Source organism: Neomonachus schauinslandi, chromosome 13 (genome assembly GCF_002201575.2).
Source record: "Neomonachus schauinslandi chromosome 13, ASM220157v2, whole genome shotgun sequence".
NCBI lineage: Eukaryota > Metazoa > Chordata > Mammalia > Carnivora > Phocidae > Neomonachus > Neomonachus schauinslandi.
The window spans coordinates 58216815-58231775 of NC_058415.1; the positions used below are offsets into that span (position 1 = coordinate 58216815).

Below are 14961 nucleotides of genomic sequence, written 5' to 3' on the forward strand. Positions count from 1 at the left end.
CAGTGCTACAGATTTTCATCAGACTTTTACATTTTTATTTGTTTCTTCTTCCTTTCACAGATCCTCCTCTATGTTTTTCTTTATATTCTTTTTAGAAATATCATTTTCATTTCTTTCTTGGCTTTTTTTTCAGTCCAGTTATTTGATGTTACTTCATTAAGGAAGGTGAGAAACTATAAAGGAAAGGCAGTAGGAGGTATTTTTGTGAGGACTCACTTTTTTTTTTTTATCTTAAAGGCATTTAAGTTTTAAACTAAACAGTTGCTAAACAAAACTAAAATAATGTTCTGTTCTGGGGTTCTGGTTCTGTGAGAATGCTAAGGTAAAATTAAGACTCTGAGGATATTAAAAAGAGGCTCTAAGAACCACAAAAACAAAGGTGGTCGGCCTTGTGAGTTTCAGACTCAGTTCTGTCAGCACCATCCTGTCAACACACAGCTCAGTGCATAAGACAAAGGTTCAGGTATGTGTTACTTTTTATTTCTCATCACATGTTCAAAATTCAAAACGGTGTACAATTAAAAGTCTCTTTTCAACCTCCTGTACTACAGCCACCCAGTTCCTAAAGTCATTTATGTGTATAAAAGCAAATATATATACATATTTGCTTTTATATTTTTATATTTTATATTTAATATACTTATATTAAATATATATATAATATGTATTACATATATATATATTTATGTGGTTCTCCTCCACCCTCTGTAACACAAATGATCATATCCCTGGATGCCAGTGTTTGGTACATATTTACATATGTCTACATGGGCTGTACAATGTATTCTCAGGAAGTGTCACAATAAAATGTTCTGCTTTAAAGATTTCTATGTATTAATTTTATTTTGTTCCTTTTTCTCTCAAATTAACCTTGATTCTAGATTTACTACCAGAAGCATAAAGGAAAGGGATGAAGAAGTAGCCCTAAAAATTTAGAGATAAGAAGGCAGGGATGTCAGGGCCCCAGGATTATCTGGACAGGTAGAGGCCTCTGATGCCTCATGTGATTGGATCTGTTCTGCAGTGTTCTAAGAATAGAGTAGACCATCTTGTATGTCAAGTGATAGTCTAGGTTGTAGTTAGTCAGCTTTGGGGAATTTAGCAAGAAGAATAATATGGTACTTTGCCCGAGCAAAGCCTTCAGGACCTAAATGTAAAGCTTCTTTTAGTTAGTACTAAGGAAACTCCAAGAATCGGCAGAATATAGTAAATAGAAGACTGTGAATGGGAGGCTTATCCGTGATAAAATGCTATACTGAGACCCGCTATCAGAGTAGATGTGGGCCGTTACCTGCAGCTGATGAGCTCCAAAAAGAGCGAAACCTATTAGGTCCTGCAGTACTGGCTTCAGAAATAAAACCTTGATTATATTTCATTTGTATGTGGTTTTGTTTTGTTATATTTTGTATTGGAAGGGAATAACTCCTATTCAGTCTCCTTGTGCTAGTGTATTTCCTCTTCTAGTCCTTTCTTCTCAGGAGTCACCTGAATGAGATCATTCCAAAGGGAAGTTGGATCAAGCTTGATTAGATTGTGACCTGGTCTAATCTAAATGGCCAGGTTCTTCCCCCTAGGCAATCTCATCTACTCCCATATTTTTAACTGTCCCAATATGATGACAACTACAAAATCTTTGGCTAAACATTTTCTCTGAGGTCCTGAGTCATTACTGAATATTTGTACTTTTGATGTTCAATGGGCATTTCAAATCAGCCAAACTGATTGTTACCTTCCCTACTTCCCCTTCCCTCTACCCCATTGCTACACAGCGTGTGCGTGCATGTTCGAGTGCATGTTCACACACGCATGCACACACACACACACGCACACACAAATCCAAAACAAAAACTTACCATTTTTTTTTAAAGATTTTATTTATTTATTTGAGAGAGAGAGAATGAGAGAGAGCACATGAGAGGGGGGAGGGTCAGAGGGAGAAGCAGACTCCGCGCTGAGCAGGGAGCCCGATGCGGGACTCGATCCAGGGACTCCAGGATCATGACCTGAGCCGAACGCAGTCGCTTAACCAACTGAGCCACCCAGGCGCCCCCAAAACTTACCATTTTTTATACATTTTTTGTTTGATTGTTCCAGTGCAGTCCTCCCAGACACATAAACTAAAAGCCTAAGAGGTATTGTCTACTCTTCCTCTTTCTCACCACCTCCCACAAATAAGTGACTATCAAGCCCTAAAGATTTGCCTCCAAAATCTATCTTCAGTCAGTCTCCTTTCCAGATCCTCAGTTACTGCCTTACCTCAGGCACCACTTTTCTGGACTACAGTAGCTGCCCAACGAGCCTTCCTATCTAATTTCTCCCCTTATTTACTCTCCACTTCTCATAGGGTGATCTCTTTAAAGACTAGATGTGGTCATGTCACTCCTTCCTTAAAACTCTTCAGTGGCTCACCTGTAGGATACAGTCCATGTTCCTCAGCCTGGTAAACTAAGCTTTTCTCCATCTAGCCACTGACGGTCTTCTCCTTTACGCTTGAGCAGTATGCTACTTGTAATTTCCCAGACTGACCATGTGTTTTGTTAGTTGTAGTTGTACAGCCTGTTTGTTCTACCTAGAATTCCCTCTCCCGGAATCCATCCTCTTACCCCACCCAGTGGTGTGCTGGAGCCAACTCCTACTAGCTAGGGAGAACTGTTGGGTAAATACTCAGGAATTTTGCCAGCCAGTTTTTAACTCAAAAACAGCCATGATGGGGGCATTTTCACCACAAACATCAGACAATATTACAAATCAGGACTTCCCCTCCACCCCCACCCCTACAAAAGTTGGTCCTAACACACCAGCACTCCTGTCCAACTGACAACCACCTTTGCCTCAAATTCTGGCTTAGGTAGTTCTTTGAAACCTTTCCTGCCCAGCCCTCTACACACATAAAATTGCTACTTCTAAACACTTTACAGGCTTGATTATAGCATTTTTCAACTTATAATGTAACTCTCTGTTTACATGTCCCTTTTTAATACTAAACTCTTGAGTTCCTAGGGCAGAGTGTACCTCTCAGTTGTCTTTGCATCTGTCATTCATTCACTTAACATACACTGAACTGATAACACACCAAACTTGATATACTTAATGTGTCTCAGGCACTGTTCTCAGGGTACAAAGGTGAAAGGATTTAGCCATTGTCTGTAAGAAGCTCATAGCTAGTCCATGGGAAGAGAGAAATTCAAATAGTTCATTACAATACAGTGAGACAAGTCCATTGCTAGAAGTCTGTATAAGACACATTGGAGCCTGAAGAGAAACAAAACAAAACACACAACCCTGCCCAGTGTAATGGGAAAGTCTTCACAGAGCCGGTAAGGCTTAAAGGATGAACAAAAATTTGTTGCCTGCAAATAGGTGCTAAAAACAGTTAGTATTTTTATAGATAGAATTTCTCAGTAGAAATTTTTTCCATTCTGGACAGCTGAATTACACAACGTTTTTTGTTTCAGAGTAAATAGCAGTTTTATGTGGAAACCTTGTGTAAATGTCTATGAATTCGGCATTCTCAGAATGAGTACAGAAAGCATTGAATACTGTATCTATCACAATAATGTTGTATAGCGACTATCCCCAAACTCCATAGCCTGAAACAATAACAGTTGATCATTTCTTACGAATCTAAGGACCAGGTAGGCAGTTCTGATCTGGCCAACCTTAGCTGATTTTGGCTGGGCTTACTCATGCTTCTGCAGTCAGCTTGCAGGTCAGCCTGAGCCTAGCTTCTGTAGGATGCTGTTGGCTAAGTCAGCTCGGCTCTCCTCCCTGTGTCTCTTCTAGCCCTGTAGCTCAGGCATGTTCCTGTGGTGGTGATAGGGGCTGAAGAGAGGAAGTGGAAAGATGCAAGTCTCTGTGCAGGCCTTTGCTTGCCTCAAGCTCGCTACTGTCCACTGGACCAAAGCAGATCACGTGGCTAAGTCCAGAGTTAGTGTGAGAGAAATAGAGGGAAATGTGAAGAACTGGGACGATTACTGCACTCATTCTACCAAAACACTGTGCTGAGCTCTGTCCTAGACCTTGTGTTACTCTACAGATGTTACTTGCCCTTCAATTTGCTTCCAGTTGGTTGGATGCACTGGTGATAATGAGCAAACTTCTTTGAGCAGTCTAGACCTATTATTCTTACTTCCAGTTTTAGGTGTTTTTATCCAACTCTTGAAATGATATTTATTATTTGGGAGGCAGAAACTGAAGAATCACTTGTTTAGCAATATCCATATCATGATATTAAATCCTTTACATATTCTGGTCACTTAAACTTTTTGACTAAAAAGCCATGGTGTCCACAACAAAGAAAAAACATCTTGTAGAGATTTAAAAACATGTTTTTTTTTTTAAATAAAAACATGTTTGTTTGTTTTTTTAAAAGATTTTATTTATCCATTTGACAGAGACACAGCGAGAGAGGGAACATAAGCAGGGGGAGTGGGAGAGGGAGAAGCAGGCTTCCCGCTGAGAAGGGAGCCTGATGCGGGGCTCGATCCCAGGACCCTGGGATCATGACCCAAGCCGAAGGCAGACGCTTAACGACTAAGCCACCCAGGTGCCCCAAAACATGTTTGTTTTTAAAGGTCAATTGTTTGGGTGCACCTGGCTGGCTCAGTTGGTAGAGCATGCGACTCTTGATCTGGGGTTGTGAGTTCAAGCCCTGCATTGGGCCTAGAGCTTACTTAAAATAAAATAAAGTAAAATAGAGATCAATTATTTAATATCTCCAACTTAGCATCTGATGAGCTAGATTCCTCATATGAGATGCAAAACTTCAAAGTGGGAGAAATTTCAGTCCATTTATGAAAAAGAAACATTTTATTTATCAAGGCCTTAACAACAGAGCAGCTCCTTTACTTTTAACTAGTAGCCTTGGGAATAGGGAACATTAAATAACAGTTCATAGAATGTGCTCTTTTGGGTCTTTGTCCAGAAGTGATTGAAATATCCAAAATGAACCCCCTTTTTTTAAATGAGGTTCATATGATCAGTGTTTGTTTAGTTTTCATCATCCTCATCATTGAGACAAGTGGGCAAATGGAGAATTGTTAGAAAGGAAGAAGGGAGTCCCAGAAATGGAAAAGTATGTGTGGCAGAGACAGAAAATAAATCCACAGAGCCAACTTCTGAACAAGTGGTTGGACCAGGAGAGTCTACCTTCCAGTTGCACCCCAATGGCTCTTCCCCCAAAGGAGGGTCACTGTGGCTTGCAGGATCACTATGGTTCCCTAGACTTTGATTTTACTTTGTATTTTAGTTTTTCTGCCAGGCTTGCCCCCGATGACCTGCTCCCAACACTAGGTGGAAGGGCTTGCTGCTGTTCTCTAAAGCCAGTGGGAGTAGGGCAGGGAACTGGAAGTAGCTACCTGAGGAAAGATTTCATGATCAAATATTTTTAAGAGAAATAATATGAACCTTAAGAAATGATTGTTGTCGGGCGCCTGAGTGGCTCAGTCGGTTAAGCGACTGCCTTCAGCTCAGGTCATGATCCTGGAGTCCCGGGATTGAGTCCCGCATCGGGCTCCCTGCTCAGCGGGGGGTCTGCTTCTCCCTCTGACCCTCCTCCCTCTCGTGCTCTCTGTCTCTCGTTCTCTCTCGCAAATAAATAAATAAAATCTTTAAAAAAAAAAAAAAAGAAATGATTGTTGTCCCCACAGTTTAGTGTGCTGACTCTAAAAATAGGGGAATGTTAAAAAGAGATTACAATGTGGTCATAAATTCAACCTGCATTGGCTGCATTCGGAAAAATAATCCAGTCTTCTTACAGTGTAGTGGCATGAGAGAAAGTCTGGGTTCCAGCCCTGGCTCTGCCCTTTGTTTACTGTGTACCTCTGTCTCGCCAGCTGGATAGTGAAGGCTTTTGGATTTGAAGATCTCTCGGGATCCTGTCAATCCAGCACACTGCTGTGTTCTTTGGGTCTCTGAGGTTGTGGTAGACCCTCATCTTGGTAACACTGTCATTTTTATCTATTCTAGAGTAAGACGAGCAGAGTGAGGGAGTTGTATGGAGGCACAGAGCTTATAGTAATGGCAAAAGGTCAGAAGAGGCTCCATGTTAGTATAAAGCCTCAGTGACCTCTTTCGCCACCAGATGGTGGCCAGACATTTGCAAGACTTAAGAATTAGCTTTAGCGGGGCGCCTGGGTGGCTCAGTTGGTTGAGCGACTGCCTTCAGCTCAGGTCATGATCCTGGAGTCCCGGGATCGAGTCCCACATCGGGCTCCCTGCTCAGCAGGGAGTCTGCTTCTCCCTCTGACCCTCCCCCCTCTCATGTGCTCTCTCTCTCTCATTCTCTCTCTCAAATAAATAAATAAAATCTTAAAAAAAAAAAAAAAGAATTAGCTTTAGCTAAGACTTAACAAATGTCTTAGGAAATGAAGAAATTATAAGTTAATGGTGTAACTGATTATGTCTTAAACCCTGTCACACTAGTCAGCAATAATTTCAGCAGTGAAAAGGTAGAGTTACCTATAGTTTATACATTAGATATAGTTACCTAAGGTATAGTTTATGCCTACTTACAGTTACCTAAGGTTAAGAATTCTTTATCAAAGAGGATCAGAGTTTGAAATCATGATGAGTATAAAGTAAGCAAGAGAGAATTGATGAATTCATCAAATGCTGGTATACTTGAATGAAGAACCATTCTTTAAAACCTTAAAATTAATAAAGATAAAAATAGAGATATAAAAATGGTGTTTATTAATACTATAGGTACTGCTATATGGAAATATAAATGTTTTTAGTTCAATAAGTTAAGGCAAACCTATCCACAAAAGGTCTATCAGTGAACATTAAGAGGAAATCAGAAGTGCTTAAGGATCATTTCTGAACTGTGGATGTGACATCGAGTTGTGCCCTTCTTCTACCTTAGGAGTTGACAGACTTTTTCTGTGAAGGGTCAGATAGCAAATATTTTAGGCTTGCAGTTTATATGGCCTCTGTCTACTCAACTCTACCATTGTAGTATGAAGTTGCCATATGCAGTATGTAAACAAATGGGTGTGACTGTTCAATAAAACTTTATTTACAAAAATGGGCAGCAGGCAAGGTTTGGCCATGTGCCATAGTTTGCCAACCCACCTGTAGGCGAAGGCTAGAGTTCTAAGCATTTCTCCTTTTTAGGCCTCCATCTCTGGCTTTGGTCAAATAAGGGGTTGAATTAGAGGATCTCTGACATTTTTCAGGTTTTGTGTCCTTTGGTATCTCTCCCTGAAGCTAAGTGATCCACCAGGCCAACTCCAGAATGATTTTTCTTTTATTTGTAAGGTCAAGTTTCTAAAAACCCAACTTGAACAAATCTGTAAGTCTCTAGAACAGGGTTTCTGAACCTCGGCACTATTGATATTTTGGTCTGTTGTTTGTTGCTGTTGTAAAGAGGCTGCCATGTGCTTCTAGGATGTTTAGCAGCATCTCTGGCCTCCTCTACCCATTAGATGCCAGCAGCACATACACTGTTCCCCTACACCAAATGTCCCCTGGGAAGCAAATCACCCCCAGCTGAGAACCACTGCTCTGGAGACTCGTATGAGTAACTGGAAGAGTATCAAAACTGGAAATCAGGCCATTTGACCCAGGATGGCCACAGAGATAATAAACGCCTTCCTTCAGGTACAAGGTCAAAAAAGCCAAGCCCAAAAGAACAACCGGTTTATTAGAAAAAGAAAGTGAGAATCAAAGGGGGCTGGAAATTTGGTAGTAGATTGCTTTTTATCTTTATTTATTGATTGATTTTTTTTTTTTGAGAGAGAGAGAGTGAGAAAGGGGGTGGGGTGGGGGTGTGGGTGGTCAAGAGGACAGAGAGAGAGGGAGAGAGAAAATCCTAAGCAGGCTCCACACCTGGTCCCACACACTCCAGCTCGGGGCTCGATCTTCTGGTCCTGAGATCATGACCTGAGCCAAAATCCAGAGTTGGACGCTTAACTGACTGAGCCACCCAGGTGCCCCAGTAGATTGCATTTTAATATTGATTTAGATCATTTTGTGGAAAATGTTCCTAAAACCACTGAACCAAAATAGATGGCTATCTATAACAGGTAAGTAAAAAGTCAAACAAAGAAACGTGGATGAAGAGAGATCTAGAAGAGATCATTAACACCAAAAATGTTTAGTTTTCATTCCTCATAGCGCTTGATGAGATCTCTAACAGAAAGAATTCATACTGTATGAATTCATTAGCCCTTATCTATCAAGTCAGGGTTTTTTGTTTTGTTTTGCTTTAAATGGATAAATCAAGTATGGTTTATTTCTACAGTAGAATATTATTTACTGGAGAAAATGAATGCAGTATAGCTTCACACAACTACATAGATGGATCCTTTAAAGTAGATTTTAAATGTCAATAAAGCTGGTCTTTTAAAAGTCCAGCTGGCTTGTGATTTAGCTACAATTAAAAGCCAGTCATCTCTATTCAACTAAAAGAGCACTTGATTTCCATCTTCCTTTTACTTATGCCCATAATATTTCTTTTAGGAATTCATTCTCTTCCAATTGTAAGGGATATTAATCATAGCTGACAAGCCCTGAATATCCAGACGGCTTTGAACAAGAAATTTTTTGGTTTTGTCTTATTTTGCCTCTTGTTTTCCTTACAGTGACTTTAACACAGTGTGATATTTTCTGAACAGTGATCTAAGAACTCGAAATACTAATTCTAGTCTCAGGCTCTGCTTTTGACTTGCTCTATGATCTGGGGCAGACTCCCCTCTGCTGAGGAAACGGTTTCTTCATCTTTAAAATGATAGAGATCCCCCAACTTCCCAGGGTAATTATATAAGAATCATCTTTTTATTTTTATTTTTATTTTTATTCCAGTATAGTTAACATACAGTGTTATATTAGTTTCAGGAATGCAATATTGTGATTCAACAATTACGTAAGAATTATCTTTGAAGGCTTGTTTAATATGTAGATTTCTGTGGTTCATTCCCCCATTCTGATTCTGTAGTGTAGGGTAAGGACTAGGAAGCCCGGGTGATTCTGGTACATGGCCATGTTTGAGAACAAGTAGAGATGAACTCTAAGGACCTTTCAACTCTAAAATGCAGTGGTTACGTGAAATCTCTATTTCCCTAAATGCCTTTTATTATATTATCTTCTGGGAGCTCTTTTTATATACTGCAAGAAATAATTGAGATTAATACATTGTAGGTTACTCCACATACACACACAGGTACAGCTTTGGTTTGCTATAATGTGATCATCTTATGGCTCAGGATGAGAATCTTGACCCCCAATAATTGTGTTAGAAGATGGTTTCCCTTTTTACCAGGGTGCCATCTCAGCTTCTTTGTCTTCATCCTTGGATTTAGAGAAGAATTAAATAGTCTGATATTCTGATTTCCATGTAACCATAAAGTGGAATAAAATTAGGAATTCTGCATGGTGGTTAACTTGTTTGTTTTTCTTTAATTTACAGAATGCTCTTTTCAGTTGCATTAGCAGAAATGAAAGTAAGTATATTGTCAATGGTTATATGAACAGTCCAAAGAGCAAAACTCAGTTTAAGAATACGATTTAGCTGTTATAAGCATTGCCAAGACCTGACATTATGACATGGGCTGTTAGTAAGCTGCGTGAAGGCCCAGCAGGATTCTGATAGGCTCTTTCCTCAGTGGTATTCAGGCTATTCATGAATTATGACAGTTTCTATGTCTTAACTGCAGATTTACAAAGCAGATACTACTGTTAGATGGGAAGATCATGCCCTACTTGAATAAATAGGATTACTTGCAGAAATTAAGCATTCCCAGATGATACAGTGTAGCACTTGCCAAGGACTGCCTCTCAATTCGTTCCTCAGACATTTACTGCCTACTTGCTCTGTGGAGACAGACACAGGATATAGGATAGTGTCACTGATAAAAGTGCTGTGGGAATTCAGAGGAAGGAGGGATCACATCCTGTAGGGGTGCTTAGAGTGGCTTGGTGGAGTTGGTAGCTGAGCTGGGCCTTGAAGGATGGACAAGAAATGAACAGTGGAGATTGGAGGAAGGGCATCCCAGGTGAAGGGAGTAGTGAGCAGTTACAGCTAGGAAAACACAGCTGAGGAACAGAAGAGTTGTTTGGATTAGCTTGGCAGTTCAGTGTATCAAAGTATGATAAGAAACATTAACTGGCTGTATTTTATCTTCTAACCCTCTCTGATTAGGGCTTAATTCACAATTTCTAAGCTGTTCTCACAGTAATCTCTGTCTTCCCACACTGGTGAGGAAGCCAGCCTAATGGAGGAATCAGAAGATGGGCATCCTTGGCTGTTTCTCACTTGTCTCTTCTGTCCCCAGCCCCACCCCTCAGTTTATCCTAAGGTTAATGGTGATAAATGTAGCCATAAATTACTCTTTGTGTTGAAATTGAACAGTTTAGCAATGAACACAGTAAGTAGTAACTGTAAGTTAAAAACAGGTGGCACAGTAAGTGTGAAACAGTTTCCTGGTGCAGGAAACAGGCCTATCCTGTATCAGTTCAGTCCTAGCTTAATTTGTGTATCATTTTATCCTTGTCATTATTTCTGGAAGTTGCCTCAATTCTCTGCTCATTCCCTAGTCAGTGGAATTCACCAGAAACCTGATTCCGGTTCCTCCATAACCTCTAATAATTATCAGAGATTTCCTGCCTGCCTTTCTCTTACCCGTTTCCTGCCATACCTCCACCTGGGTTCCCTTCAGACTCCCACAGACCCTCTAACCTCTCCTATGTGGATCTCTTGCTCTTCCCCAATATAAATCCCACATCTGCACCCCCCCAGCCACTCGTCTAGCTCCCCCCGGATACCTGAGATGGTCCCCCTTGATTTCTAAAAATACACAAATCGAATTTCAAATGTGGGTTTTACTTTTCAGTGTTAAAGCAGGTCATATCAGTTGTGAGGTAAAGACCATTTCAAATTAGACATGTTCTTAGGAATAGAACTTAAGAAATTTTTTTCAAGATAAACAGTTATATAACTGTCAAATTTATGAAATGAGCCTGGTAGCTCTTAGTTTTTACTGGTCCTGTTTTATAAATGTGAAGCATTTGGGGTTTGGTTTTATTTTTATTTTGTTTGCCTTGCTTTGTTTGTAAATCTCCACAAATCTAACATAGAAAGATGTTCCAGTGGTTCTCAACATGGGCAATATTGGCATTTTGGGAGACCATTCTGGTTGTGTGCCTGCCCTGTATGTCACAGAGCAGTTAACAACCCCGACCCCATGCACTAAATGGCGGCAGTAGTCCCCAAGTCATTGTGAAAACCAGAAACATTTCCACATGCCTCCAGAATCTCCCAGAGGGGTGGTCCTGCTCCTGCTGAGAACCACTACACTAGATAGACTATACTTTGACAAATAAGGACTCTCTTACACCACTGAGCACCTGGATGTCCTCATGGCTATTTCTATAGTAGTGCTGATTTAAAGTACTTGTCTTCTGTGCCATGGTTTTATATCTCAAATTCAAAAAGGTACATATTGTTTTATCAATATTGTGACGATTTATTGTTAGCAAATGGCTATTTCCATTTCAGCATCATTTCCTTTTTTCCCCCATAGTGGGCTCAGTTTGTTGCAGTTATGCAGGCCATCACACAAACTGCCGAGAATACTGTCAAGCCATCTTTCGAACAGACTCTTCTCCTGGTCCATCTCAGATCAAAGCAGTGGAAAATTATTGTGCCTCTATTAGTCCACAATTAATACATTGTGTGAACAATTATACCCAATCTTATCCAATGAGGAACCCAACAGATAGTAAGTAAAATGGACATATTCCTCTCGTTTCAATCTTTAGTAAAATCATTTGTAAAAAGGAAGTAAATCCTTGGGGCGCCTGGGTGGGTCAGTCGGTTAAGTGTCTGACTCTTGATCTCAGCTCAGGTCTTGATCACAGAGTCGTGAGTTCAAACACCTCATTGGGCTCCATGCTGGGTGTGGTGCCTACTTAAAAAAAGGAAGTAAATTCTTGTAGATATCTGCAGTCTCAGTCATTTGGGAAACACCAGACTTCCTTTGCTTTTTAGATTTGACAGACTGGATATTATTATCACAGCTGAAAGGTGCCAAGAAAGGTAGAGCTGTCAGGGGTATGAGGAAGCAGGCACTCTTTGTTCTGGGGATGGGAGAATTCATCGGTATGGATATTTTGAAAGGAAGTTGGGTTATGACCATGAGAATTTCAAATGATCATACCTTTTAATCTAGCAATTCCATTTCTCAGAATTTGTCCTTCAAGAAGACTCATAAATATACATACACAGGTAAAGGATATTTACTGTGACACTGATGGTAATGGAGGAAAATTAGAAATAACCCAAATACCCATCAATAGGGAATTGATTAAAGTTGATGAAATAAATTATATATCTATATAATAACAATACTTTATAACCAACATAAAGAAAAAAGTATGTTTATATAGAAAGGAGTCCAAGATATAGTAAGCAAAAGAGTCAAGTTGCAGAACTAACTGTGTAGTATAATACATTTTTAGTTGTATGCCTATTCCATTTTATATGTTTTTATAATGAACAATTATTTTATAATAAAAGCCCTATATAAAAATGAGAAGAAATCCTGGTACTTATGAAAATCAGGGCCTCCTAGTGAACCTGCACCTTATGGGGTCTTCAAAGTCTCAGCTTTGTACATCCTGTAATCCGTTTTCTTCATTTAGAGGTGAACAAACTTTAAACAATTAACTAATTAACCAACTGACAAAAGATTTATAAGCCAATGCCAATGTTTTGATTTATACTGGGATACTGAAAGACTTGTTTTTGTAAACTCAGAGGCAGTGATATGTGCCGTTTGTCCAGCATCTAAAGCAGAACTCTTATGCTTGTAATATTCTGTGGTGTGGCTGTATGATGAAAATCAGAGGATGAAGCATTTGCCACAAATAACCTTTATTCCTTTTTTTATTTTAAACATTTTATTTATTTGTCAGAGAGAGAGCGAGCGCACAAGCTGGGGGAGAGGCAGGCAGAGGGAGAAACAGGCTCCCTGCTGAGCAAGGAGCCTGATGCAGGACTCGATCCCAGGACCCTGGGATCATGACCCCAGCCAAAGGCAGACACTTAACCACTGAGCCACCCAGGCATCCCTATTCATTTTTTTTAAGATTTATTTATTTTAGAGAGAGAGTGCATGTGCATGGGGGGGGAGGGGCAGAGGGAGAGGGACAGAGAGAATCTTAAGCAGACTCCCCACTGAGTGTGGAGCCCCATGCAGGCTCGATCTCACAACCCTGAGATCACTACCTGAGCCAAAACCAAGAATCTGACGCTTAACCAATGGCACCACCCAGTCACCCCAAACTTCATTCATTTTAAAGGCAGAAGCAACCTGATATCTTGTCAGAGTATGCTATTGTGTTATTTAAACTACAACTTAGAGGGGCGCCTGGGTGGCTCAGTAGGTTAAGCGTCTGCTTCAGTTCAGGTCATGATCCCAGGGTCCTGGGATCCAGTCCCGCAGCAGGCACCCTGCTCAGCAGGGAGTCTGCTTCTCCCTCTCCTTCTGACCCTCCCCCTTGCTTGTGCTCTTGCTCGAGTGCGTGCTCTCTTTCTCTCTCTAAAATGAATAAATAAAAAATCTTAAAAAAAAATAAATTACAACTTAGATTAGTTAACTTGCACAGATATATGAAAGCTTTATATCCCAAAATGTGATGGAATATGGTTTTTGTGGGTTTTGTTATTGAAATTAGTCATCTCTGTCATTCTGTCAAGGACACAATCCCTTTTAGGCAGTTGTTTCTAGCGTGAAATAATTCCAGTTTGATCTGTAATACCTTTTCCAGGAACATAAGATACTTTGCATGTAAGGACTTCTTAGGGGTAGGACGAGAGGACCTTTCATTTATGTAGTATTGGTGCTAAAGATCCCATGTTTGGAGATAGTGGTAAATTCTGGTAATAGTTACCTTGTCCACCTTTAGCTCTTCAGTTATTTGTTACGCTGCAAAGTAGTGGAGAGAGAATTTGGTAGGCTCTGTGTACTGCAGATACTGACATACGACTGAGTAGTAGTGTTTCCAGTATACCACCATGTTCTTTTGTTCTGAGCAGTGCATGATATAAAATCAGCTAATTAAGCCACATATATCCTGAAAATGTAGGTTTATATTGCTGTGACAGAGCTGAAGACCATGCTTGCCAAAATGCCTGCAAGAGAATTCTGATGTCTAAGAAAACAGAAATGGAGATTGTTGATGGCCTCATCGAGGGTTGTAAGACCCAGCCTTTGCCTCAGGATCCTCTTTGGCAGTGTTTTCTTGAAAGCTCACAGTCTGTTCACCCTGGCGTCACTCTACACCCTCCTCCCTCTACGGGCCTTGATGGAGCTAAATTGCATTGTTGTTCTAAAGCAAACACTTCAACATGTAGGTCAGTATCTCATTTTCCTTTATTAAAACCAGTAGAAAATAGCATTTTAATTAGTGATTTTAAGTCTAGGAAATGTATGTTATATTTTTGTATTGTGTAGACTTAAGAGTTTAGAAGGTGTAAAATCTTTCTTTCATCAGCAAGTATTTATTAGGCATCATGTGTATATAAGACATTGTTTTTGAACATTGCTAAAAGAACTGTGTTTTGGAGTATAGAGGATTAACATTGGCAGGGCAATAAATATTTAAAGATGATGCAACATGGATTCTACCCTCAAGGCTATCATTAAGTAAGCTTACAATTTAGAAGATGTTTCGATATGACATCTAAGGGATATTCTCTTTGTTAAATTATGATACTTTCAACAGTAACTGACCTTTTGTATATATTGGTGAATGATCTGGGTTGGCACTTAAACCCAAAGTTAGATAGCAGTGTATTGGCATTCATTTGGATGATACACTTAGGGAAAAATTATACAAATATAAGATGGAAGGGGCGCCTGGGTGGCTCAGTTGGTTGGGCGACTGCTTTCAGCTCAGGTCATGATCCTGGAGTCTTGGGATCGAGTCCCGCATCAGGCTCCCTGCTCAGTGGGGAGT

General features: G+C 40.1%; 1 protein-coding gene across 1 annotated transcript in view; it reads left to right on the plus strand.

Annotated features, from left to right (window-relative positions):
• RECK (reversion inducing cysteine rich protein with kazal motifs) overlaps positions 1–14961 on the plus strand; it is a 75124-nt gene that overhangs the window by 26821 nt on the left and 33342 nt on the right. The window contains exons 7-9 of the mRNA XM_021691341.2: positions 9410–9443; positions 11523–11720; positions 14089–14356. Of these exons, the coding sequence (XP_021547016.1) occupies positions 9410–9443; positions 11523–11720; positions 14089–14356 (500 nt within the window). The remainder of the gene's footprint in view (positions 1–9409; positions 9444–11522; positions 11721–14088; positions 14357–14961) is intronic.